Source organism: Strix aluco, chromosome 22 (assembly GCF_031877795.1).
Source record: "Strix aluco isolate bStrAlu1 chromosome 22, bStrAlu1.hap1, whole genome shotgun sequence".
Classification (NCBI taxonomy): domain Eukaryota; kingdom Metazoa; phylum Chordata; class Aves; order Strigiformes; family Strigidae; genus Strix; species Strix aluco.
In genome coordinates, this window is record NC_133952.1 from 3,871,904 (window position 1) to 3,898,632 (window position 26,729).

Consider the following 26,729-nt stretch of genomic DNA (forward strand, 5'->3'; position numbering starts at 1 on the left):
GTGGTTGCTCTGCTGCTATACCAGAAAAAACAGCAGGACCAAGGGAAGCAGAACACTTTTTCTGGCTATTTCCTCATGCTAACAGCCCATCACCTTCTCCTGGTCTTTCTCTCACCTGCAACTCTGTCACATACTATGGGCACACGTGCCATTTGCTTGCTTTTTCTTTTCCCCCTCTGTGCTTGCAGAGCAGCAAGCTTTTCTGCACCTCCTTCTGCTTCCCCCCTCCTTTAGCCAAGAAGCAGGAAGACCCTTAGGGGACAAACACAGAGTAGCCACTGGATTCAACACTGCTGCTTTTAAGGATAAGGCCCCTTTTCCCAGTCCCTTCCCTTCCACAGCTTCAACAAATGAACCAGTAAAGCTCTGCAAACTGCTGGAGCACACAGACTCCCTTTCCAGCCCTTCTCCAATTCCACCACAGCAGCACAGGAAACCCTCTGCAGAAAAAGGGCTGCTGTGCCTCCCCGGGAGCAAAGTTCTGCCCTCCCTCCCTGCCCCGGAGGGCCATGCTCCTGCATCCCAGGGGCAGGGGCACGAATGAGCTGTGGTACCACTCCGGGCACGGAGAGCAGCCTGTCAGCTGCAAAATAGATCACTGGGTCAGGATGCGCTGCTCCACCACTAGCTGCAGGAAGCATGAGAGGCTCAAGCAATTTGCTCTCAAGTGCATCCTCAACACAGGAACCGAGCTCCAGCAAGCGACGGTGTACTTACCATCTCGCGGCGTCGGCGGCGTCTGAGTGAAATAACTATTGGGCTTGTCTGCAAAGAAACAAAAAACACAGGGCTATCAGCAGTTCCCTTTTGCACACTCTCTCCTCCTCCCCCCAGACCTCTGTCCCCAGCTCCCCAGTAGCTTTTGGGCCATCATTTCATTCCTTCAGCACACAGGCCCTGCCCACGCAAGCACCGACTCCCAGGGAACACCCGGGAGGTCCCACAGCAAGAAGGGAGCAGCAGGAACAGGAGCCAGGAGCCCCAGGTCTCCCGCTTGTATCGATGGAGCATCTCTGGCTTGGGATCTGCCAGCAGCCCTCCTCTGCCTGGCAGGGCCAGGGCTTGCCTCAGCCCGTCGTGTGCCATTTCACCAGGGCCGCGATGCGAATCGCGCTGCGCATCACCTCTCACACACGCACCCGTCTGGGCACCGACTCACCGAGTCATTTGGGTTGAGCAGGACAGCGGTGGGGAACAGCAGCCTCCGAGGCCAGAAGGCAAAGGGGGGAGAAAGGGGGAGCCCGGGGCAGCAGAAGGTGGAAGCTCCCGCAGGTCCCAGAACAAGGTGGCACAGCTTCGTCACCAGCCAGCCCTCTCCATCTGGGTAACCCCTGATTCAGCATGAGGAGACTTCCACTCAGGCAGTTGGCCCCACAGACCCTGCCATCCTGAGTGGGAAACACCCTAAAGCCAGCGTCAAACTTGGCTTTGCTCTCTATTAAGTGATGTGCCTGGGGCGGCAAAGCCAGGCTGTGGCAGAGGGCACACCACTCCTTACGGGCCAGGCTCTTTCCCCACCATCGCCTGCTCCCGCCAGTGCTTTTGAAATGCATTCGTGTGTTCTACAGTTTTACACAGCTTTTTTCCTAACCACACGCACACACGCACCAGGGGAAACAGTGCATCCCAAAGCTAGACTGGAAGATTTGCCTGCCCTCTAAAGGTTTTTCTCACAGCAGGTGTTTGGCACTTCCCAGCATCAAGGAGGTCAAAGACAGTGCTTGCACGATAGTCTTCCTCCACAGGCTGCGCCTAGAGCAAAGCCCGGCCTTGGGAGGGTGAGAACCTGTGCAGGGATAAAGTGACAGAGCCCAGTGCCTAGAGCAGTAAGTGGATGTACCCACATCCAAGTGTGCAATCTCAGCCACACCCGGGATCAGCTCAACAGCCTAACCTCAGGGAGAAGTCCTCCTTCTTGCCCCAACCCTCTGCTGATTCTTCAGAGAAAGAGAGTGTATAGAGAGCGGGGATCCTGGAGCAGTCGAGGAGACACATCTCCCACCCATCGCATACAGCGACAGGGCCACGAGGTTCAGCAGTTTGTTGGTAACACAGGAGCAGCAGAAACCCCTGGCCAGGACAGGACTCACAGGAGCCCACCTTTCGCCCTTCACCTCCCACACAGCCCTGCCGAGATCCCCGCCACGCAAAGGGGCCGACTGTGTCCCCCCCTCCAGGAGCATCACCCCCACTCAGACCTCAAGCAGCAGATCAGGAGGCGCAGTATTTCAGGGGAAGGGGGGGTGGGAATGGGACATGGGACACGCAGGGTGCTGGCACAGCTGACAGCACGAGCGCACCATGCACGGTGGGGAGCTGGGGCTGGCCCACGCACGCCCGCCTTCGCAGCTCCGCTCCGCGGTTCTGGGCCAACATCATCTCCGGGAAAAGTGGGGCAGAGCTGCGGAACGGGGCTGTCACCTCCCCGCCTTCTCCCCAGACAGCAGCAGGCAAGCGATGAGCACCCAGGCACAAGGCAAAGCCCAGCCGGCGACTGGCAGCGTTGGGAGGGCTGCCCGGGCACGCCGGCTGACCTAACCCCTGCCTCTCCCTCCCCTGCTCCTCCCACGCGCCCAGGAACACCTACAGTTGTTGAGGAAGAGCAGCACAGCAAATCCCAACGTCGAGGTGGCCAGGAGGATGAGGCAGATGTTGCACGGGATCATGAAATACCGCACCACCAAGGAGACCTTGTGCTGGTACAACCGGTCCCGCTCCAAGGCCCCCGGCGCCATGGGGTACTGGCAAGCCGTCATGCTCTGGCCGTCACGCTGCGGGCCAAAGCTCGACCTGCCGCCGACCCATCCAAGGCAGAATAGCCACAAATCTCACATGGATCCCTCTTCCCCCACTCCCCGGTCGTCTTCGGCAGCCGCAAGACCTAAGTTTTCCCAGCAGTTCCCATCCTCCGCTCGCAGGAGGGCAGGGCACGCCGCGGGCACCCTCAGGAGCAAGAATTTGTCCCCACATCTGCCATCTCAGAGGTGACAGCCCAGGGGTCGGGTCCGAGCTCGCTCCGGAGGGACGTGCACAGTCCTGTGCTCAGCAATCCCTCTTCCAGCTCAGAAGGTGTCAATCCACACCTGCCTGCAGAAAACAAACTAAACAACCCCAGGCAAAAAAAGTGCCGAGAGCTCAAGTTCCGCGGCCAAGCCCACCGGGACGGGGACAAGCTGCTACCGGCGTGGGAACGGTGGGGGCTGCCGCAGCCCCGCCAGGCGCTGGCTCCCGAGAGCAGGGCTGGGACAGAGACGGCGCAAGGGGCACTGGCATGGGACCCCTCTGAGGCTCACAGCATCCGGATCCTCTCGGCGGGGATGGAAGTGGGGGGGGGGGGGGGGGGGTGTGTCTCACCGCCCCGGCGGTGTGAGGCTGCCTCTCCGCTCCCGGTTTCCTCTGTTGTCCACGCGTCTCCTCCAGGGCTGGCAACTCCCCACGCTCACCAGCTTCTCACCGTCCGGGTCAGATCCCCGCAGCTGAACCCCGGGAGCAGCCCAAGGTTGCTGCTCAGTCAGCCCACGCCCCGGGCGAGGGCAAGCGCTCCCCGTTCCACGCCGAGGCTCCGTTCACTGCCGCTGCACATCCATCGCCGCTCGGCTTCGCTCTCCTCCAGGGCAGCCGGTGCGCAGCACTCCCTCGCTGCCGCTTCTCCTCAAGCGAGCTGGGCGCCAGCTCTCCGGCCCCCTCGCAGCTCCCCGGTGAGGATAAAGGGGCCGTAGCCTGGTTTAGCCCCCTCGGCGAGCTGCCGCCTCGCAGACCTCGCCAGCGGAGAGCAAGGCTGCCCAGCGTGGGCACCGTCACTGCCACGGTGATGGCCGGGACAGGCCAGTTGCCCTCCTCACGCCGCTGGGACATGCCAGTCCTTCCCGGAGAGCTCCCACCTCCCCGCCGAGCCCGGCATGGAGAGGCGGCACAGACACGGGTGACAGCGAGGGGAGCGGCGGCCACCCCACTTGGGTGGGTTGAGCTGGGGGGGGGGGCGTGGGGGTGCAGCAGGGAGCTCGGAGACCTAATCCCAGCGCCCGAGGTTCACCCCACGCGTGGCGAAAGGGCCCCGCAGCATCAGACAACAGAGCAACGAGGGAAGGAGCCCTGAGCCTGAGCGCCCGCCCCACGCCCCGAAGTTTCCCCGCCCGCTCCTCTGCCCCCCCCCGGGGGGGGGCCGGCGTGTATTTTTGTGTCCCCCCTCTCCCCGCCAGCACCGGGGCTCTACGCCCGCCTCCTCGGAGCCGCGGGTCGAGCCCTGGCAAGTGTAGGGGGGGGTGAGCTCGCCCCTCCCGAGCGCTCCAACAAAGGGGAGGCGAAGGCGAACGGGGGCGGCGCGGCGGAGACAAAGAGCGGGAGGCGGGGGGTGAGGGGGGGTCGTGCTGCCCCGGGTCCCCCGGGAGATGTGCGAAGGCAGAGCGGGGGGGGGGACGGGACCGCAGCGCAGCCCCGGGCGGTGTGGGGGGGGAAACCCCTCTCCCCACCCACCCCTTCACCCACTCGAGATGCTGAGAAACGGCTCAGGGCGGCATCGCCCCCACGTGGGGTGGCGAGAGGGGGGGGCTGAGACCCCCAGGGACAGCAGCAGAGCCCCGCAAAGGGCAGGAGCAGCCCCTAAATTACTATTTTCTAGGATATTTTTTCTAGATAGAGGGAGGCACACCTGCACGGCTGGGGGACACCCCACCCCAAATCACAGACTGGTTTGGGTTGGAAGGGACCTTAAAGACCATCCAGTTCCAACCCCCTGCCACAGGCAGGGACACCTTCCACTAGCCCAGGTTGCCCAAAGCCCCGTCCAACCTGGTCTTGAACCCTTCCAGGGAGGGGGCAGCCACAGCTTCTCTGGGCAACCTGTGCCAGGGCCTCACCACCCTCACAGGGAGGAATTTCTTCCTTACATCTAATCTAAATCTACCCTCTCCCAGTTTAAAACCGTGACCCCTTGTCCTATCCCTACACCCCTGATCAAGAGTCCCTCCCACCTTTCCTGTAGCCCCTTTCAGTCCTGGGAGGCTGCTCTAAGGTCTCCCCGGAGCCTTCTCTTCTCCAGCTGAACCCCCCCAACTCTCTCAGCCTGTCCTCACAGGGGGGTGCTCCAGCCCCCCGAGCATCTTCGTGGCCTCCTCTGGCCCCGCTCCAGCAGGTCCATGTCCTTCTGATGTTGGTGCCCCCAGAGCTGGACCCAGCGCTGCAGGGGGGTCTCACAAGAGCAGAGCAGAGGGGGAGAATCCCCCCCTCGCCCTGCTGCCCACACTGCTCTGGATGCAGCCCAGCACACAGGTGGCTTTCTGGGCTGTGAGGGCACATTGCTGTGCCCGGGAGAGCAGGACCAGGCTGCGGCTGCAGGGACCCAGCTGGAGCTGGAACCTACTGCATGCTGCTCCCCTCCTTGCCTACCTGGGTACTCCTGCCCTCGGGAAGCCAGACGCCTCTGGTCGCCACTCTCCTTGGGCAGGACACTGCCAGCAAGGACAGGAAAGCTGGGCTGAAAGCCAGAGGGAGGTCAGGGCCAAGAGCCAGATTTCTTGAGTGAAGGTCCAGCAATGGGGCAAGAGCAAACAGCAGGGCAGGGCAGCCCTGCTACAGCCCGAGCAGTGATACCTGGTGCCCACAAGACACGCTTGGGCTCCCAGGGCCTCCACCACACCATACCGGCTCTCCCCAGCACCCTTCCAGGCTGAAGCCCCATCTCATGGCATCCCTGGCAAAACACACAGCTCCCAGGAAGCTGTTTCCCTGCCCATGGTATCATGCATCTGGAGCACCATGACTGCCGCCTGGTTTCTGAGGTACCATCACGGTCCTTAGCAAACAGGCTGAGCTCTTCCTCACCACGGAGGAAGCAAGCAGCTCTGGAGACTAGAACAAAACCCTGCGAGAGGAAGGCCCTCTGGTTACAGAGCCACCTGAACACACGTCTGGGCTGACGATACACAGCCCTGCAGGTTCAGAGGCTGGTTTATCATCCAAGCCATGGGACAGGAGGACTCTTGCGGCCTCCCCTATCCCCTAGGTGCTGTGGAGGGGCTGTCCATACTCTGCCATGGCAAGAAATGAATCCTCAAACACCCGTCCAGTGCTTGCAGGGCAAGATGAGCACCGTGGAGATGTGGCAGCAGGTAACCCCACTGTGGCCAAACTGGGAAGCTCATTGCAGAGAAGCTGCTTTAAGTTCCTCCCGTCTCGCCCTGCTCAGCACTGCCCGGGCAGCTGCCACAGACAGGAAGGGAAACACGGCTTCCTCCCGGCCACGGCTGGCAGCCACCACACAAGCCTAGGCCACGGCCCTGCCCCATGGCTCAGCAGTGCTCCTTCCTCTCCTCTCCCACCAGGACAGCCGCGTGCCGTGGCATCACGCAAAGCAGCACAGGCCTCTCTCCCCCCGGGGAGATGCCCATCTGGCTGGGCAGCAGCATTCCCACCGCCCACTCCTCCAAAAAGCAACAACTTGAGGTGGGAGAATAACCCACGCTGGCGGCAGGTACCTCTCCCAGCCCCAGCGCGCTCTTGCCGTGCTGCCCCTCCTTCCCTCACCTTGGCACTCTGCCTGGAGCCCTGGAGGGACATACACACACACACACACACACACACACACTAAAGCTGAATCCACCCACTCTCTCCTCCAGCGGGGAGATGTGGAAGAGACTGGGTGGTCCTTCAGCAGGGCATCTCAGGCACCACCAGCCAGCAGGTTGCGGGGTCTCCTTGTGGGATTGGCACAAGCTGCCCTACAGCCGCACCACGGAGCTGCGCGGCTCCTCTCGGCTGGAAACGTGGGCTGGGAGCATCCTGGGTGTCCCAGCACCGCAGGCGCAGTACAGGGAAGAAAAACAGAGAAGTGAGTAAAGAAATCCAAGTCACGTCCCAGACATTGCTCCTCTTTAAACCTGCATCTCTCCCCCCCCTCCCCAGGGACTCGCAGAACATGATCCCAGCTTGCCGCAAGGCACAGGCTGCATCCTAACCACCCTGCCAGGGTTGAGCCCGCACGAGCAGGGTGCCTGACGGCCTCACGTCCAAGCAGTAAGACAGATTGGCATGCATGTCGGGAGCCATTCTCCTCCCGACACACACAGGGGCTGTGAGGAGCCCCTGAGAGCCCAAGCGCTACAAGGGCTCAGTGGGAAACACTCCTCCAAGCCATCTCTCCCAAGCAGACCCCTGCTAGGAACGTGACACCATCTCAGAAGCCCCCTCACAAGCAAAGCCTTCTCCCAGGGAGAGCAATGATGAGCCGGGGGAAATGGGCTCCTCAACCAGCACCAGAGGGGCTGCCTCCTGGGACATGGCACAACACCCCTCCCCAGGGATGAGGCACAAGGCTTGGCTGAGCAAGTTGGAGCACTCTGGCAAGTGGGCAGAGCCCTCCAACCCAGTATTTTTCCCTCAAAGGGTAAGCTCAAGTCCCTGTCACTGCTGCCTCATTTGTAGTACCCTCCCCAGCTACCACAGCACCCTGGGAATTTATGGAGAATCACACAAGCAGCCAAGACCTTCCCAAAAAGCAAGAAGAGTGCCCTGACCCTCTCCTCCTCCTGGTCACCATGTGGCCAGCTTGGCCCAGTCCTGCATGCTCCTTGCTCTGCCCTGGGACATGGGTGCCCAACTCCTGCCCGATGCCTTCCCCAGGGCACTGCCATGCTGACGCTGGCCCCGCAGCAGCCCTCTCCCCTCCTGGCCCGTTCCATCCTCAGGTAGAGCTTGAGAGCCATGCTCCCATGGAATCCCAGCACATGGGGCTAAGGCTTCAAATAAAGAAAGGAAAAAAAGGGAAGCGAGGACATTTGCATCCTCCTGCCTGCATGTTTACACATGCAAACCAGCCACCGCAGGGTCCTCCCTTTCTTCCCAGGTCTGCAAGGGCTCTGTCCCCTCCAGTCACTTCAGGCTGCTTGCAGGGGCAGCACCGCCTCAGATCTGACCAGCCTTTGTGTCCTGCAGGAGGCAGGTTCGAACTCCAGCACGGGCCCAGTGGCTCATCGCCCTCTTAGGAAAGACAAATACTTCCACCTCGCGAGTCTTTCAGATGAGACTTTATAATCAGAAGAGCCATTTGCACTGGGGGGACATCACCTTGCCCAGGCCATCCACGTGGGTTGTCATTTGTGTCTGTTATTGCCTCTCCTCCCCAGAGCTGGCTGCACGTAGACACCCCCACACAGCTCCAGCATTTCAGAAATGTCCCCATCCTTTTACACCAGCTACAGCACGTGGGGACAGCCAGTCTCCCGCCCGCTCCCTCTGCCAACTGTGCCCACCACGCACGCTCAGCCCTTCCCTTTATTCCGACACCAGTGCACGAAGGACCAGGCAGGAAAATACAGCAAGAGTTGACAAGGCGAAAGAGCACAAAAAAGCCACTTTTGGCTTAGAAGTGAGCAACTCGGAAGAGCTGACCAGCGAGCCCAGCAGCACCAAACACACACCGCCAGCTCCAGGCCACCCTGAAGTGGAAGGAGGTGGCTGTGCATGAGCTATAGGGATGGCTTGGTCCCCCCAGTACCTCTACGTCTGGCTCAGTTGGACCTGGGACAGCTCAGCCTGGCAGAGGGGACTCACCCCATGGTCACATTGTGGCTCCAGAGCAGCCCATCCACCGCTCATCATCCCCGCGCTGAGCGATGCTGTAACACCCTCAGACACAGCTGCTATTCCTCTGCTACAGGCAAGAAAACATTATCTTTAAGCTCATCCATATTCCCCCCTGCCCAGTTTTCTAAATGAGAGCGTTCAATGCATTAAGGCCTCCGTGTGGTCACCAGCCAGTTTAAAGCCTGGTGCCATTAATGGGTTTATTTCTGGGCTTTCACAGCGAGGATGTCAAAGCTGCTGCCAAAATGCAACGGACAGGCAGAAGGGGCTGGGCTGGGTGCGCTTGGCTGTGCTCAGCGTGGCAGGACAGTGGTTTTAGCCTCTTGTTTCTGAAACACGGAGCTGGCAGGAGACACGTACTCCATCTCGGGGCCTGGGCAGGCTCCAGCGCATCGGTGCTGGGAGCAGCACGGCCTGAGCACGCTGCCCTGACCTCGCGATGGAGGGGGGCTCACAGGCATCTCACGGGACCCCGCACCCTCAAGCCACCAGTTACTTGGGAAGAGATAACACCAGTTTCACTTCCTTCGTCCCCCCACTTCTGCCCACCAGATGCCAGATACCAGCCTTCAACACCAAAAATCAGTGCTGCCTTGGGAACTGACTGACAGCTGTCAATCTCTCCCACCTCACCAAGCTAGAGGCCTTGCAGAAGCCCCCAGCTCCTGCTGTTGCCAGGCTGATTCCCCACCTGGCTCCCTTCTCACTAATCCTGTTTGGCAGGGAGCTAATTGGGATTTATCTGACAGCACCCAATGCCTAGAAAACCACTTTGTGCTTCCTCTGGGGAGGGCGAAGAGGAGGAGGAGGAGGGAGCCTGCAGAAGGCGTTTGCACATTCTCCCTTCCCCATCCCCTCCTGCAGTTTTACAGGCTAATTACCAGCATTAAAGAGAAAGGAGCAGGAGGGGGAGAAAGTGGGGATTTTAATTATTTCATTTAACACTTGGCAGGACCCAGCTTGACTCCTGCTGAGCAGCGCTTGGAAATAAAGAGCTTTTAAACCCTATCAATGGGAGACAGGGGAGTGGGTGTGGGAGATGGGGCTGGGGTGGCCAGCCTTGCAGCCAGGCTGGTGTGGAAAGGGGTGTTAATTCACACCATTCCTAATAAACAGCCGTGCCAGGCGGTGCTGGACAAGGGGTGCCTGGCTGCCTCTTCTGAAGAGGGGGGTTTCCCCACTTAATGACTTTGCCCTCCTACCACGAGACACTGGGCCATGCAGCTGTTTTCCAGATGTGCTTAAGGATGCCGGAGCATGGAGCTGGCCACACGCACGTGCCCTGGGGAATACAGGTCACCCTCTCCCAGCACCACAAGCCCTTCTCCAAGCTGTTGGGTCTGCGCGCACGCTGCGTTGCAACTGCAAGACAGCCCCTCCGTTAACAGATGTGCCCCCGCAGAGAGCCCACACCTCGTCCCCCTAGCCGCCCATATGCAATGGTGAACGGGTTTTATGGTGTCTGTGCCTCCTCCCTTAAAAAATTAAAAAATAAACCAAGGTTTGCACGCAGAACTTGGTGTCCAGATTGAAAAGTACGGGGCTGCTGCCCAAAAGCAAAGCAAAAGCAACACCGGGGAGGGAAGTGATTGCAACTCAGCGCTAAGCCACACAGCTCCCCCTGCTCCGGCCAAGGAGCCCGAGCACTCTTTGCCCAGCCCTGCCCTCCTCTGCCTTCACAAAGGCAAACCGCTCACACGAACTGCTGGGCTCCCCTGGCACCCGCACCCCTGGCCCCCTGCGAGCCCAGCTTGGGGGCTCCACATGAGGCAGCCTTGAACCCACAGCCCAAGAGGACTTTCCAGACCAGAGCTGGGGATTTCACGCCTTCAGTGGCCACCGCCTCCCTCCTCACTGGCTCCTGGGAGAGCCACGCTGCTCGCTGCGCTGTCAGGACTCGCACGTTCAGGATGTCGAGAGCAGCACCCGGCTCAGGGAGAGGCGAGCCAGGGCGATGCTGGGACCTCAAGCCTGTCCCCCTGCGCTCTCCCGGTGCTCCGAGGGTACGCGGGACGGGGGGGGTGCAGCAGTAGAGCCCCAGCCCTGGGGCTGCAGGGGATCCCGAGCTGCATGCCAGCTCCTCCGGCGGGCTCACACCGCCACCTGCCGCTCCCACCAGCCCAATTCCCGCCGGCAGGAATGCCGGGCTCAGCACCGCAGCATCCCCGCGTGGAGGGGACGGTGTCAGAGCAACCTCAGGCTGATGAGGAAGGCAGCCTCTTCCTTGGTGGGAGGCAAACAGACCTTTTAAACACTTCAGTTTGCCCTGAACTACATTGTCCTGTGGCTAATTTCCCCAAGACAGCATCAACTCCCCCCCCGCCCCCCCGTCTCTGCCCTGAACCTTCTTTGACTACTGGAGTGGCCGAGGATGACTCGTCCAAGCCTTCAGCCTCTCTATGTGATGAGCTGGCTGAGCCGAAAGACATCACTTCTGCCAACCCTCTTCCAAACATGCACCAGTTGCTTTGCAAGCTGATGTAAACTTGTTCCTCTGCAAGAGGGCGTGAGGATCAGCTGGTGTTGCAGAGTTCCCCAAGGATCTAACAACACGGAGCGGGGGGAGTGTGCAAATAGGAAAAAACAGTAGAAAACAAATGATGACACAAACCTACAGCACATTTCTGGAGCAAACACCCAGCAGGCTAAAATTAGCGTATATCCCTGGCATTCTGGATACCTTCCCATCAAAAAAGCAGCTGTCACCAGAGTGCTTCCAGACAATGAATGCTGTCCCTCCGCAGCCAGGGTGGGGGTACGCCTCATACTGGGTCTGCCCAAAAGAGCAGCTCTGTCTGGAGTTAGGGCACTGCCAGTAACCTCATACAGAGCTCAGAGTCCTAAAACCACATCAGCAGAGCCCAACTACTGAGAAAACACATGCCAGCGAGAGCCAGGCGTGCAGAGAGCATGAAAGCAGAGGTACAACTCACTAAAACTCCTCAATTCCCACCCACTCTGCCCAGCACTCCAGGAGTTGAGTAGCAGCAGTGGGGTGACGCGGGACCCTGAGCAAAGGTGAGATATCCTGAGAGAACAAGTGTCTTTTTGCCATGCCGGCTGTACTAAGTGCTGCAGGCAGAGGGAGTGCTGGGAGCAATCTTCAGGAAAGGGCTCACCAGCCTTCAGCCCGAGCTGCTCTAGAGAGCAGAAGCTGAAAAGCCAAATCACAGGGCTCTCCGCCACCTCCTCCCTGCCAGGGCTCCCCAGAGGAGCAATGGGTTTGCCCCCAGTTCAGCCAGATGCCTCACCCTGCTCCCCACCCTGAGCCGAGTGACGCCAGCCAAGTGGTCTCACTGCACCTCTCCCACGAGTCGTCCGGCCACGAGAGAGCCTGCAACGGTTAGAAATTAGACCTGCACCCTCGAGTGACGCAGCTCTGTGCCAGTCAGCACCAGCACCTGCCACGGAGCAGCTCCAAGACAGGTCATGGCTGTGTCCAGCACCCACCACAGACCAGAGCATCAACCCCAGGCCCTGGTCTAAGCCGTCTGGTGCAGCGGAGCTTTGTTAAATGCTTCCCATAAAGCAGAGAAACCACAAGAGCTGTGGAGCGGCGTGAGACAGGCCTCCTAGGAACACAGAGCCAGACTTCCCAGGAGCAGCATCGTCCCCTCCTGCGGTAGCAGGGGAGGACACGCAGCCCATCGCCCAGCCCCGCAGTGGTGGTGCTCAGACACACCCAGTGCAGGCTGTTTCTCTGGGGAGAGCAAAGCCCCACCCCGAGCTACACAGTAAGGTGAAGAGAGCTCAAGCACATCACTAGAAAGGAAACACACCCAGCAAAAACGTGTGCTTACACGTGCCCTCAGGGATGGGAAAGGCAGGGAGAAACTTAACGGGAAGATGCAGAAGGGAAGGCACCAGCTATAGCCCTGCTTGGAGGTGGCTCGCAGGCACTGCAGAGGGGCTTGAATGTTGGATAGGGGCACGGCAAGGGGGTGCGGGCAGCCCCGAGAACCCAGACCCTTCTCATTCCCACCTGCTCTCTGGCAGATCCAAAAGCAGGCAGCACCCAGCTATCCCGCTGCCAGCCCTGCACAGCTCAAAGTCCAACGTTTGTGCCGGCGTCGCAAGCAGTGACCAGCACCCAGTTGGGTGGGGCTACTGGCCACAGCGGCCGGCACCCAGGAGGGGAGCAGAAGGCTTTCTTGCTAGGAAAGGCGCAGGACTGGGTTTGTGCGTCTCGGGGCTGAGGCACAGGAGCCGGTAGCCGGCAGGGGATGCTGTCGGCTTGGAAAGCAGCTCTCCTCGCTCCTCCTGGACCCAGAGAAGCCCAGGGTCCAGGCCAGAAGCAGGCGGTTTTCAATAAAACTTTTATGTCCTTCTGTTCCCTTTCCAGCGCCTTTACAGCAAGGGCACACTTCCAAGCAAACCCTTAGCCTACCCCTCCCAAGCTGCACAGTATAATCTATATATTATACATAATGAGAGGCACAAAACAGGGAGGAAACACAGCAGTCATAGCTTTAAACCGCTCACCAGCCACAGCTGGTCCAGTCCTGGTGTAACTCCCTTTTCCTTGGTTCAGTGGGGTTTGACACAGCCAGTCACAGTGCCCAGACCAGGGCTGGCTGAGCTGCCACAGCTCCGTCCCACCCCACATCACACCAAAAAGCCAACTGCTCATCCAACTATATCTGCGGGTCAGCAGTGACCCTAAAGGTCTCAAGATGCAGGCAGAGGAGCAGCCCCAAATCAAAGCTGGTGCAGAGAAGCGTTTTGTTATCTCTACACCCAGGCCTGCCCATGGCAAACACGGACCTGGGACCTTTAGCCACAGCCTGGGCCCGCTGGACCTCCAGTCCGAGCCAGCCGTGCAGCCCGCAGATGTGCACAAAGGTTTGTGCATGCAGGGGGAGGGTGTGAGATGAACTGCCAAGCCCCATCCACATGCCAAACGCTTTCCTTACATACGCTCTGTATCCACAGCCACCAAACAAAGGAGCTGGCCACGAGGCTGCCGGGATGCCAGGATTCCCAGCACCAGGGATCACAGGGAAGCGGGCGCCCAGCCAGGCTGCAGCCGTGTACACCGCACACCCGTCCCTCGCCCGCTAAGGGCTGCTCTCAGCCAGGGCACGCACACGGTTTGGTTTCATGACTGGGATTCACTGTTTAAAACAACTGCCCATGAGGATGACAGCTGGGGAAGGGATGAGCCACCACCCACACGGTGCAGGGCAGGCGAGGCGAGGGGACCAGAGGAGCAGGGACAGGAACACCTTAGGGGCTTCAATCCATGCCCACGCTTCACTAGCTTTTGCTAGAAAGATGCCCAGAAGAATTGTCTGTGGCATATTTGCCCCCCACCTGCAGCTTCACAGCTCAGCCAGGACGGGGAGGGCACACACAGCCTCTGCCCTCATCTGACCTCCTTCATTAAATACATCAGGTGCAACACAAAACCCCCCGGCCAGGTCAAGAGGCAAAGCCTGTCGGTTTTACCTCCTGTATGAGCTGGGACTGCTCTCCCCCACCCTCCCCAGGAAGCTGGTGAAGGTGAGAGGCTGAGGATGGAGTTGGAAATGAGGCAAGCACTAGGTGAGAGGTGTCCTTAGATCACAGTTTCGCACCCACAGCACTCCAGAGGCTTGGTGCCGCAGCAGCCGTCGCTCGCTTTGGGCAAGGACAGTTGCAATCCAATTGAGCCCAGGCAACAGTGTCAGGCTGGGCAACGTGGAGGCAGAGGGGAAACCAACTCTTCAAACTGTGATCTAAAAGCAATAGCTCCCTTTGAGGTGAGTGCACACTCTGCAGCCAAGAGGCCGTGGGGATGGGTGTGCCTGTACCCACCTCCAGAAGGTTTCTATTGCTCCAGCACATCCTGGGTGGATGGAAGAATGACACGGACTAGCCAGCGAGTCTGATGGTGGATGGAAAAAATGGTATTTTTTTGCATGACACACCACCACTTACCAGCAAGAAGCTTCCTATGTTCTTTAGAAAGCAGGGGAGGGGGAGGAGAAAAAGGAGAGAACAAAACAGTTAGAAACAAGAAAACAGACAGCTATCCCAAAGCTTTCCTGCCCTCCCCCAAGCCCCCTCCTCCAGTGCTCCACTACTGACACCACCTGGGGCAGCTTCCATCCATTTCTTCCAGCCCTTCCCAGGCTGGATCAGGCACTAGCTCCCAAATCACCCCAGAAGATGGTGGCTGGGTTGCTGCATCCTGGGGAGGAATTCCTTATCCCCGGCCCAGCAATCCTACACCTCTCACAGAGGAAGCAGGAGAAAACCAACAGTTCACATGTACCAGATGTGGGTGGTTTTGCCACATGTGGCAGGCCCCGAGGGGTGGCCCAGGCACCAAACTGTGCCTCTGGAGACCCACACAGGGTCTGGGGCTGGGAAGGACCAGGCACAGAGCGGGCAGCACGACTGGCACTGCCACCTTCGCTTGCAACGCAGGAACGTGCTGGCATTTCCCCCATAAAACCCCAATTTTTCCAGCAGTAACCCTCATTTCAGGAGCATCACTTGTCTCCTCTGAGTTTATTTCCATCCCCACCTTCTAAGCCCATTGATTTAAACATGTTTTCATGGCACAGTGGGCTACCAGACCTGCAGGTAGCCAGGAAACAGCAGGATCCTGATGTTACTGATGATACAGCACACTGCAACAGCCTAAATCATGCACAGCAAGACAAGGGAGAAACAGAGCCCCAGAACACTAAATATGTGCAAACAACAACAAAAAAACCCCACCAGGAACACGTCAGTGCTGACCACTATCAGCCACACAACACAAGCATCCTGGATTAGACACCACCGTTGGTTTGAGCCATGGAGAAGCCTGCACTCTTTCCTCGCAAGGACGGCTAAAGTCGGTCCTGGAGAGGGTAACACGTGCAGCCAAAGACTCAGAACCCAACACGCATTAACTTCATGGGTTGCCTTGTCAATACAAGATTTTCTGAAACCAAACTCACAATTTGGAAATGTTCAGGAGCCAAGCCTGGAGCTATCCGCAGCCGTATCAGCTTCCCAATACAGGCTCCTAAGGATCAGATGTTTCCCACTCAACAAAAAGGGGCACATCCTCTACCACCGCAGCTTGAAACCTCCTATCCAAACGCATCAATCACCTGGGCTGGAACTACTTTTGAAGTCTAGGAAACCAGAGCACAAGGTGAAACAAGGTCCTCAACACACATGGTGAAAGAGAAGGTTAACAGTTACACAGCTGAGCATTTTAATAGTTGTTATTGAGCACAGCTTATTTATCTGCAAGTAATCTATGGCAGTATAGATGTCCTGTCACCATTAGAGCATCCATTCTAGATGCCTATGGAAATAGGAGCTGTCCTCGAAGCCAGGTCCTTGTCCCACCAGGACATGGGTGTCTCCTAGTGTGAAATGCAACTCTTAACCCCTCTTTTCTATTCCACCCAGACCGCTCTGCCTCCTCACAGGACCACACAATAGCTACCACACAGTTAAGAGCAGGGTGGAGCCTGGAGCACATGGTGCTTCTCGTGTGCTTTTCTCAGGCTGGACTCTCAAAGGCTGCTGAGAGAGGACAGACAGGAGCCCCAGGGGAAGCATGGCCGGACGGGTGGGATGCAGAGGACGGAGGTGGGCAACTTCCCAGGGAAAGGGAGCGTGCTGGGCCACAGAGCAGAGGAAACGGAGGAGGAGGAAGGCAAGGATGCAGCTGGACCACAGAGCCTCACCCACTGCTCCGGTACCCGGGCTGAGGGGTGCTGAGGCCTCCCCCAGGCTCTGCATGCCACGTTAGCAGCAGCTCCCACAATGGGGTGTGGGACATGGGTAATGTGACACTGTGAAGAGTCCCAACAGCTCACTGAGACTATGAGGGGAAAAACAAAGTGAGCATTGAGGGTTGGAGACGGCCCTATGCCAAGGAAGTGACGTACAGCCTTCTCCATTGGCAACCGGGAGCCCTCTCAGCTATAACCTGTTGGGAGATGTAGGGAAGAAAGAAAAGAAGGGAAAAACAGCTTAAAAATATCTCAGAGCAGCATAGTTATTTTGGGATTTTAATTTATAAAAAGTGGAAGAAAAACAGAAATGAAAGCCAAGACCCCATGGCCAGCTCTGGTGCAGATGAAATGTTAGTGTCTGGCTGCAGAGCTGCAGCACTCCCTCCCTTCCTTCGCTCTGATGCCTCCAAATTAAAATTATGTGGACTGCGCTATCTCCATCAGATCCTATTATCAGCTGGCAGGAGAGATGGCTCTTCTGGGCCCCTGTACAGCACAGTCTGGGCCTGCCAGAGGGAACGGGGCCCACCTCCTCTTACTCTGCTACTCCTGGGGAGCAGCAGGAGAGCGCCTTCTTGCCAGGGCAGCACCTCCGAAGAGACCTCTTGTCAAGGTGAAAGGAAGCAGCCACAACACGTTTGGGACAGCAGAATAAATTTGATTTTGACAGTGTGCAGGAAGGGGTCAGGGGCTTCTGCTGGGGCGTTCAGATGCAGAAGCCCTGGGGACAAGGTGTGCTCATGGGCCAGGGTTTCTACAAAGCTGCCTGCCCGCCGTGATTCCAGGGGATTCGACTTGATCCCTTGGCAAGGGAAAGGACGCGAACGGCAGCATGGGAGACAGGCAGTCACTGCGGGGAACTGAGCGTGGGCAGTCATTACAGAATCATCTTGGTTGGAAAAGACCTTGAAGCTCCTCCAGTCCAACCATGAACCTCACCCTGACCGTTCCCAACTCCACCAGATCCCTCAGCGCTGGGTCAACCCGACTCTTCAACCCCTCCAGGGATGGGGACTCCCCCCCTGCCCTGGGCAGCCCATTCCAACGCCCAACAACCCCTTCTGCAAAGAAATACTTCCTAAGAGCCAGTCTAAACCATTAGGTGTTGCGTATTTTGGGGGACATTCCCGTTGAGCAGGGGAAGTCTTGGGTCCCCCACCTTTGCTGTGTGGGTACAGCTCAGCCCAGGCACGGTGGCAGAGGGCCAGCAGCCACACACCGCTGGTCACACATCAGTTACTGGGCACACAGCACTGCTCACCCACCGGGGTCCCACAGCCGCTGGCACCAGCGGTGCAGCCCTGGCACCCCAGGGAGCCCCCCGGGCTGGGCACTATGCTGCTCTGCCGTGCTCCTGCAAGGCAGTCCAGACCACGTCACCTAACACGCACGGGACAAGTGACATGCCCGAGGCCACTGAGCAAGAAGCTGTGGCAGAGGTATACAGCACACACAGAACAGAGGTCAAACTGGAGACAGAAGAGCTCATTTTCCACGTGCCAACGCACGGCATTCCCAAGCACCTCTTCTTTTCTTTTTATCCCTGCAGGTGGGTCCAACTGGGGGGTGGAGCCCCTTCAGGTCCAGCTGGGGCTTTGTGCTAGGTAACGAAGTGTCACTGCCTGCCTGCTCGACACCAACCAAAACTTTCATATGCAGATACCAAAACCTGGTGTTCACTGGGATTGTAACAACCGCTGCTTTTGAGAGTCAGGGGAAAATCAGAAGGAAGCAAGACAGTGACAAAGAGAAGATGAAGTTGCCTGGCCAAGACCCCCGTAGAGCTGCAGCCCCCAGGAAACGGGAATTGCAGCTTTGTAGCACCAGGACAAGAGACACAAGTGCTGCTCCAGGCCCAAATCCCACCGGGCTGCCTGGGCTGCAGAACAATGGGACGAGCACATGGGATGAGGAGGAGAAAAGGGTCAGTGTCCCCTGGGCATGCTGCTAGCTCTAGTTTACAGGTGGGGAACAGAATCCCAGAAAGGTTAAAGGACTTGAGACACATCCACCCAGCCACAGCAAGACTGAACACTTGACCCCGTGAAGCCAGAAGTCGCCTGTGACTCACGGACCGCTCTTCTGCTCAGCAACAGCCACTCACCCACGCAGCGCTGCTCCAGCGCCAACGCTACCGGAGTCCCGGACACCCCAGCACCCTCCCAGCCGTGGAGCTTCCACCCCACAGCTCCTGCTCCTTCTTCCTGCAGCCTGGGAGATCACGCCGCTCGGCAGGGTGCACACGTTGTCCCTCTCGTTTTTAGAACAAAAGTGCAATTGAGATGAGTAACCCCAGAGCCTGACCTGCCTTTCAACTCCAGCAAATTTCACTGGGCTTTGATTTTCCCTTCATCTTGCTGTGGCTCAATGAAGCAGCTGTTAACAGCAAGAAGGGGAAAATAAGTTTATTTTACTATATATTAAATAAAACAAAAAAGAAGGGAGCGCGGGAGGCTCTGTTCCAAGGTCAAGCACTTGACTGCAGAAAGTTTTCCCAGACAGAAACACACTCGGAGCAGGGGAATACACCCAAGCTTTGCAGAGAAGCAATGCAGAGCAGGAAGCTGGTGCTCGTGCCACGCCATGCCAGGGGATTGCAGACCAGGCACGCAGCCACGGCTGGAACAAAGCAGACTTACCCTTCCGAAGCACCCAGAACATGCTTTTTGACTTACTCCTGCCAGGGGCTGAGCCGCTACGTCATGAAGAGTTGTACTTCTGAGAAACCACGTGTGACTTGGACAAGTCACCCAACACAGCTGTTGCAAGGCCTGAACTATCTCCTGCCGAACAGCTCAGATCAGACACTTGACCGACACCTATCCCTGACCATTTCCCCTCCGCTCAGGGCAGATGAACAAGATGTTCTCTGGGAAAACCCTGCCTGGAGATCCCAACCTGAAGAGGAGGCCCTGTACGTTGGCCTTGCAGAAAGACAATGGCTAACCAAACACGGGCTCAACCCCGGGGCTCTAAGCAGGGCAGGGGGTTTCCTCTGCAAGTCTCCCGTCGAAGTGGGAACCTGCTGCGTGCTAGTGAAGGGCGGGGGGGTGGATATTGTCCACCTGCACCCCTCCTCTCAGTCAGACGACAGTGCACCCAAGGGAGGACGCTGGACTGCCAGCAGAGCCAGAAGAGGTTCCTGATGGATCCCAGGAACCCGACAGCACGGTGTTTTCTTTGCCCTCACACCGATAAGCCTGCCAGTGAGCTCCAGGTTGGATGGTCTCATTCCCAAGGAAACAAGCCAAGGGTTCCCACGCCACCTTCCCGCTGCTCAGTGCACAAAAGCAACACAGACTTCCTGAAATCCCTCTCTCCGTGACCCTCCCTACTGTTTCTCTGCATCCTGCTCCAAGGCCACACTCTGTACTGAGATAACAAGGCACTTGCTGCCAAAACCAGCAGCCAGAGGGGCCCAGGATCCTCACAAATCTGCATTCAAACAAAGACCTGAATGGTCAGAAGCTGGAGATGAAGCCCTGTGGCTCGGGCTTACTTAATCCACCTCAAGGCCAGCGTTGGGGTCTCTGGAAGAGTAGCAAGGTCCCACTGAAAGCTGGGGGCACCCAGGCACCCACCTCCCAGCCGCAGCGGGCAGGCAGTGCCGGGAGGGAGCCAGCAGTCGGGCAGGGTGACGGCTCAGCCCGCAGAAACGGGCAGATCTGCTGCACCTTCCACGCCCAGTGCCCAAGACAAGGGGCTGGAAAAGGTCAGAATAGCCAGTTTCCATCAATTTAACATTAAATCCCTAGACAAAGAAATGAAACACAAGCGACCGCACACTAAAAAAAAAGAGAATTTCTCCGTTTTCTTTGCAGCTGGCACTTAATTCAGAAATTTTCTTAAGTCTGGGGCATCCAGCCGTCCCTGCTCTTGTAAATTACACACTAATTAAACACATTACACTCGCTCTCAAAAACATATCAATCAATTGGCATGCGATCAGCATCCAATAATTGCTGCTGCTGAAACTCAACCTCCCTGGAGAGGTGCAATTTTCTGTGTTAATTGTTTAGGTTTGGCAAGCGAGCTAACGAGCAGCCCAACTGCCACCTTGGGAGGAGGGTGCTGCTGAAGGGAGAAGAGGAGGCAGGGATTTTCCCACCTTCCTCCATCCCAAGCTCTGAAGAACAGTCCCCAAAACACAGCCAGAATTGAAACCAGATGTGTAGGAAGCGTCTCATTAGCAGTAATTGCTTTGCAAGGATTTGAGGTTTCCCCTCTGTGCCACCACCAAACACACTTTTAAGAAGCTGCTGTGGGTTGGGTACCAGGACGCGCTGGGGGGGGGGGGGGGGGGAGGAAAAAACCCACAGGGCAGAGTCTCTACTACACTAACATTTTTATTGAAGCCAGGGAAAGTTTACTCAGACTGGGCTGGCTGCAGGCATCAGCCTGCTGAGTGGCAGAGGATCACTGCTCCAGCAGATTAAGCTGAAAAAACCCAGCATCTCCAACCCTCTTTCTTGAGCGCAGCTCATCACGGCCAAATGATTCGTGAAATAGCCTCATGATTAGCTCCCTTGCACCCTCCCTGCTTTCATAAGGGGGAAAACAGGCACAAGACTCGTCTCCTTCCCCACAACTCAAGGCTGATTAGAGGATCTGGCAGGGACTCTATGCTTCCCTTACTCAACCATCCCCGCTTGTAATTGTACCTGTGGAGCGATTTTCCTTGGATTGCAGGGCTGAACTCAGAACAAATCAAAGCCAAAGACACGAATAAGAACAGGTCAATCAGGTCCTTGAACAGAACTGCAGAGCTGTTTCTGTTCCCCAGAACAGGGAGACCCAAAAGAAAGCAGGATAGCCATGAGCTGCCCCAGGGACTGGAGGAGACCTGAGACCCGCTCTGCCCAGCCCTCAGCCCCTCTGAGTCCTTGTGGCATCCAGAGCCAATATTTCCTCCATGCTGCACAAATTTCTCACACCTGACCACAATAGGTTGTCACTTACCACCTATTCATTTTACTAAATCATCCCTTTGCTCTTGTGCAGAAATTCAACTTCTTCATATAAAAGCGCAGGCAGAATCTCCCATTTATAGCCGATTACCTTCATAATCCTGCCTTCCTGCACCCCACACAGCCCTAGCTTTGATCACACCTCAAACCCAGAGGGAAGCGGACAGTGGTTAAGCAGCCAGCACACCCCGCTGAGCCGTACTGCTGGCCTCATCCCTTCCCGGGGTGCTCAGCTGGGACACAGACCCGCAGCCCCTGCTGCAGGGACCTGGGGTTTATTATTCTGAGACGGAAAACCCTGGGAAGCTCTAAGCCCCCACCAGAATCACCCCCACCACCCTTACCACCAGGGCAAGTCCGTTCCCTGAGCAATTTGCCAGTCCCTACAGCCGGGGGAGCGTGAGGGACCCCAGTCCCAGCTGGTGTGCACTCCCAGGAGGGGACCCTCACTGCAGGACCACTCTTCCCCCCCATTTCCTTCTCCAGCTCATGCAAGACAAAGGACCCAGTCTTTGCTAGACATCAACTAACTGTAACAGCCACCCCCAGGGACAGGGTGGAAGAGCGATTCGAATGTCAAAGGAGGAGTAGGCACCCGCATTATTTTTGGTGAGACGAGCATAATTGAGAGCCTGCAAATCTCCCGTATTCCTTGGGCTCCTTTCTCAAGTCCCTTTAGCATGCTGTATCCCCTCTCTCGGCCCCCCCCCCCAGCGCCTGCAGAGCTCAGATCGCAGTCTCCAGGGCTAAGACAATAGCTGCTTATGTTCTAAACTAGCGCTGCTTTCTGGGAAGACAGCCAGGCCTGGCAGCTCTCAGCAGCAGGGAATAAAAGACGTGTTTGTGCTACGGAGCCCCTCTGCACCCGTGGGGCACCCTCAAAGGGAGGCAAGGCATCAGCCTGCTGGGGACCCGAAACAGAAACGCAGACAGATGCCCTGGGCTTAGTGAGAGGGGAGTGAGAACGACCACGGGACCAAGACAGAAGAAAACGTCTTGTTCAAGGGAGGGAGCTGTGCAACCAGCAGCAAGCAAAGCCCTTGGGCACAGGCCGATGCGCAGCATCCCCCCTCCACCAGCCAAGGCTGCGGCACATCAGGCTGCTGAAATCGCTGGGAATTGAGGATGCTCTGAGCACCGGAGCTGCTCGAAGCAGGAGGCAAGGACAGGGCACAACACAGGGACAGTCCCCACCAAGAGCAAGCTGCGTGGCAGCGGTGCCTGTCTGAGCACAAACAGGGATCCCCACTGCAGCACAGCCCCCCCGCCCCGCAGCGGGGAGCAGGCTCAGGCAGCAGGCAGGCAGCCCTGTGTTTTGCCAGTCGTTTCTTCCTGCTCGCTGCTGCCAAGCCTGAGCACACGGTCCCTGGGGGATCTCCTTCTCCGCAGCGTGGCCCTCTGAATGCCTGCACCACAGGCTGGATAACAAGAATTGCCCGTTGCTCCCTCTACAAGTCCTTGGAGAGGCAGAGGGTCCCAACTGGGGATGTCCCAGTGGTACCCAAGCCCTGGCAGTGGCACACCAGACCCACCCGAGAGCCTGAACACGGCTCTGATGCTTTCACACCCTGCATGTAGCTGGCTGGGAGGGGATGAAATCACACCCTTGTCCTCTTCGCGGTCACAGCCACCTCCACAGGCTCAGCCCCAGCTGCTGGGACCCCGCCTGGGGGAAGGGCCCAGAGCCACAGGCAGGCATCATGCTCAGTACAAGCCATGGCTCGGCTCACACCTGCCCTTCTTCCTCAGTCAGAAAGTGGGAATGCATTTCTCAGGCCAGGACTGCATCCCCTGCCTCCAGCCAGGGACACGCAGTCCGGCACCGCGAGACCAGCCATCCCCACCAACAGAGGCATCGCACGGAACCGCTGAGGTTCCCCGCACACGGGGCCTTCCCACGCAGGCAATTTTCTGGGTTGAGCAGCAAGTGCAGCAGTCAGCCTGCAATCCCATTAGCTGCCCACTACGGGTACTGCCCCTGTGTCCTTGACTATACAGGCTTTTGCCCCACCGGGCTCTCTTGGTACCTCTCCCATGCCCCAGGCAGTACATAAGTCATTTCCTGATACCCTTCCTCCTCAGCACTGCTGTCAGATGCAATAACCAACACCGGCGTCTTTAAAATGTCCGTGTTTCACTGCAGTGGAACAAAATGCAAATCAATTAATCTTAAAAAAAAAAAAATCAAACTGGCCTCTTCTTTTTCTTTCTTTTTACGAAGCTTTAAAGTTGCTTTTCGACTGTCCTGAATAATTGACGTTAACATGAAAATTTAAAGTCTTTCAAGATTCCATTAAAATTCATTCTCTTTCCCTTTGGAGAATTGTCATTGCCAGAGTCCCATGTAGGGCAGACAGCACAAGCAGCTGCCTCCGTTCACAGTATTTAACTCGGTTTTCTCTGGCTAGAGAAAATTCCCTCTTAATTGTTTAATGGAGACCCTGAAATAACATCCTTCACCACCCCCTGTCATCAGCCTACTAATCCCCCTCCCACCTGAGCACAAATCCTGCATTTACCCTACCTCTTTCAACCCATTTAAGCTCCATCATTTCCTCGCGTCCCAGCATCCCGCGGCAGGAGCACAGCACGGTAACGGGCTCCTGCACAGAGCCAGCAAGGAAGCCCCTTTGGCCCCTTCCTCATACTAGTGAGGTGTGGTTTTCTGCTGTTTCTGCTCCACGTATTCACTGGTGGGCACGGCACTTCTTAAATGATTGAGGTCTTGCATCTCCCAGCCAGAGGAATCCAAATAAACCCTCCGGCGTCAGCCAGCCTCTAGCAGAGAGCAGTAGGCAGCCACGTGCCTCAAGGGCAGCACCACCACCACAGCCCCTTCCAGGACGGTCGATGCTGGTGGCCATGGTCCTTCTCAGCACCCCGTGCTCCAAGAAGACACGGCTCTTGCGGGAAGACACAGCTGGAAGCATGGGGGGAGCGCCCAAGCAAAGCCAGCCCCTGGAGCAGCAGGCAGGGGAGAGGGGGATTTGTGGGGCACTACATAGCAGCTCACGTTTTTAGAAATATGTATTTTTAAAATTGCAAGACTCCAAGCTGTCTTTAAAAGGTTAAAATACACTTCCCCCGAGCATCTGCAATGCAGGGAGGGGTGGCCCTTGGTTGGGCCATCATATAACCTAACGCACATGAGGGAAAGAGGGGAGGACCAGTAAAAAAATAAGAGCTCTAACACCAGCTCTAGCCTTTAAAATGATGCCAAGGCTATCAAACTCAGCTTTTCTGTGAGAGCTGTTTAGTAGCACCCTCGGCGGCTGTCGGCCGTTCCCAGGCTGCTGCTCTCCCAGCAGGGCTGGGCTCCAGAGGCTGCAGAGAGGGTCAGGTTTCCCATTAAATCATAGCACCAGACTGGAGGCACTGTTACCAATTAAGTGTTATAACCTTCGTTGAAGCTCTCCCAATTTACCCCACTTGACCAACTGACCCTGAAGATTTTGAACAGCCTCTGTAAATCCTATTGATCTTTACCAAAGCCAAGCCCATGTGGGTTTTGTTTCCAGAAGGGAAATCATCAGGGAGCGAGAATGTTGCACTTGCACTGCCTGTTAACCTCACACTTTCCTTTTAAGCATAAGCTGGCCCTTTTCTCCTCTTGGTAAAGGAATAAGCTGGCACTTCAGCACTGATGCTTGCTGCTGGGAGCTTTTTGGAGCATTCCTAGCACTGAGTGTTCACCTCTCCACGTGCTCATTCCTTGTGTAACCCTTACAGGGAAAACCACTGCCCTTCCAGCCGCAAGGAGAGCCAGGGCAGAGGAGGTCTTTGCTCTCAGGGCTAGTACGTTCCCTCTTCCAAAAGAATGTAATGAGGACCAAACTACAGCCGTTGTGCCCAGCGGTTAGTGCCAAGACTGAGGATTACGGCAGGAGTCCAGGCTCAGGAGCCCAGGAAAAGACAGAACACAAGGCAAGGATGCAGCGCTCCACTTCCCAGGGCAGTTCCGCCCTGATCCACCAAGACAGGCCAGGTCCAGCACAGAAGCAGCTGGGAGGAGAGCACCAGCTGGACATCTCTCACTGCCATGAGATCTTCTGGACTAGGAATAGCAAACCATGAGAGATTTATAGCCCTTTCCAGGTACATTATGTATTTAAGGGTACAGCAGAATCTAAGAGACAGATGCCAGGATGCAGAACAGTCTCTAGCTGCAAAATGCTGTGAGCAAACAGGGCTATTATAAGGGACCATTAGCACAAAAGGAAACAGGCTGGAAGACAGCACGGCACAAAAGCCCACAGCCAGGTAAAGCAGGATTAGAGGCAGCAGCCAGTCACTCCAAGCAAACAAGCTTGGGGCCAGCAACAGAGGCCAGTAGAGCTGGCAGTGAGGTTCAGTGAAGGACTGGTAGCTGCCCACTCCAGAGCATTAGGGGTAAAACAAGGAAAAAACCAAAATAAACCTCATCAAAAACTGCCTCCTCCCTAACTTCTCTAAGCCAACATACTGCCGGTGATATAAAGCAAAAGCCTGACAGTATCCGACAGCACCAGCTCCCTTCTGCTTCAGAGTCCTACAACTCTCAGTATTTTCTCTTGCCTGCCCCAACATGCTCTCCTGCAGAACTTCTGCAGAACTCAAAAGGCTCTGCATCATTTTTGCCTGCAGAAGGGCCAGGAAGACAGGCTGGGGTCTTGTCTGTGATCACAGAGAATTAATGGTCCTAGCATGAGGCTGAGATGGCCAAGATATTTTTTTTATATAGAAGATTTAAAACTGAACCGAAAAGAAGGTTCAATCCATCTACAAGGGATGTCTGGTATGGGATGCAGGAGCATCAAGAGAAGCCAGCCACCACCTTTCCTGGGATGGAAAATGTCACTACCAACTCTGTCAGAGACACCAGAGAAAGACAGCCCCGAGTTTGAAGCGTTCCAGGTATCCTTATCTCCATCTTCACGATCACTCCCCCCAGCCACTGATGCCTACTGCCTAAGGAACCAGTTGATACTCATGCACAGCCCACCCCACTTCTGCAAAATGGAAGTTTTATTCCCACTTCTCTAAGGAGGAAAAAGGGGCAGAGGCTTTTTTTTTTTGTGGCAGTGGGCAGAGGGGACAAACTCTTTTTGTCCCCTCTCCCTCTGTGCTCTGCTCACCCCTGCCACCTGCACAGGAGAGCTCCCTCCACGACGAGAAGCCCTCCAGGCACCCACACATGCTCACTGCTGGCTGGGCTAGACTGTCCAGGAACAGGCTGATCCAAGTAATCAGCCTCCCACACACACATACTCTGCTCCCTTGAAGCTGTAAGTTCCCATCACACAAGGCATCCTTGTGTGTCATGACCAAATGTGTCCTGGCCTCCCCTGCCCCACTTTCAGTCCAAGAAAGGAGATAAATGCTGTTCTTACCTAGTAATGAATAATCCAGAATCCACGTGGGAGAGGACAGCACATGCAAAAAAATAAAAAAAAAGGCAAAAAACCAGTTGGTCAGA

At 56.8% G+C, this 26,729-nt stretch overlaps 1 protein-coding gene across 6 annotated transcripts in view; it reads right to left on the bottom strand.

Annotated features, from left to right (window-relative positions):
- The window catches only part of AGRN (agrin), a 125,892-nt gene that overhangs the window by 63,846 nt on the left and 35,317 nt on the right, over positions 1–26,729 (bottom strand). For 3 of the 6 annotated variants that reach the window (XM_074848124.1, XM_074848122.1, XM_074848120.1), the window contains exons 3-4: positions 14,500–14,520; positions 718–765 (exon numbers count right to left, since the gene is read on the bottom strand). In XM_074848124.1, the coding sequence (XP_074704225.1) occupies positions 718–765; positions 14,500–14,520 (69 nt within the window). Of the gene's footprint in view, positions 1–717; positions 766–2,587; positions 2,790–14,499; positions 14,521–26,729 lie in introns of those variants that run through there. The other 3 variants (XM_074848126.1, XM_074848123.1, XM_074848125.1) reach the window with 2 other exon arrangements.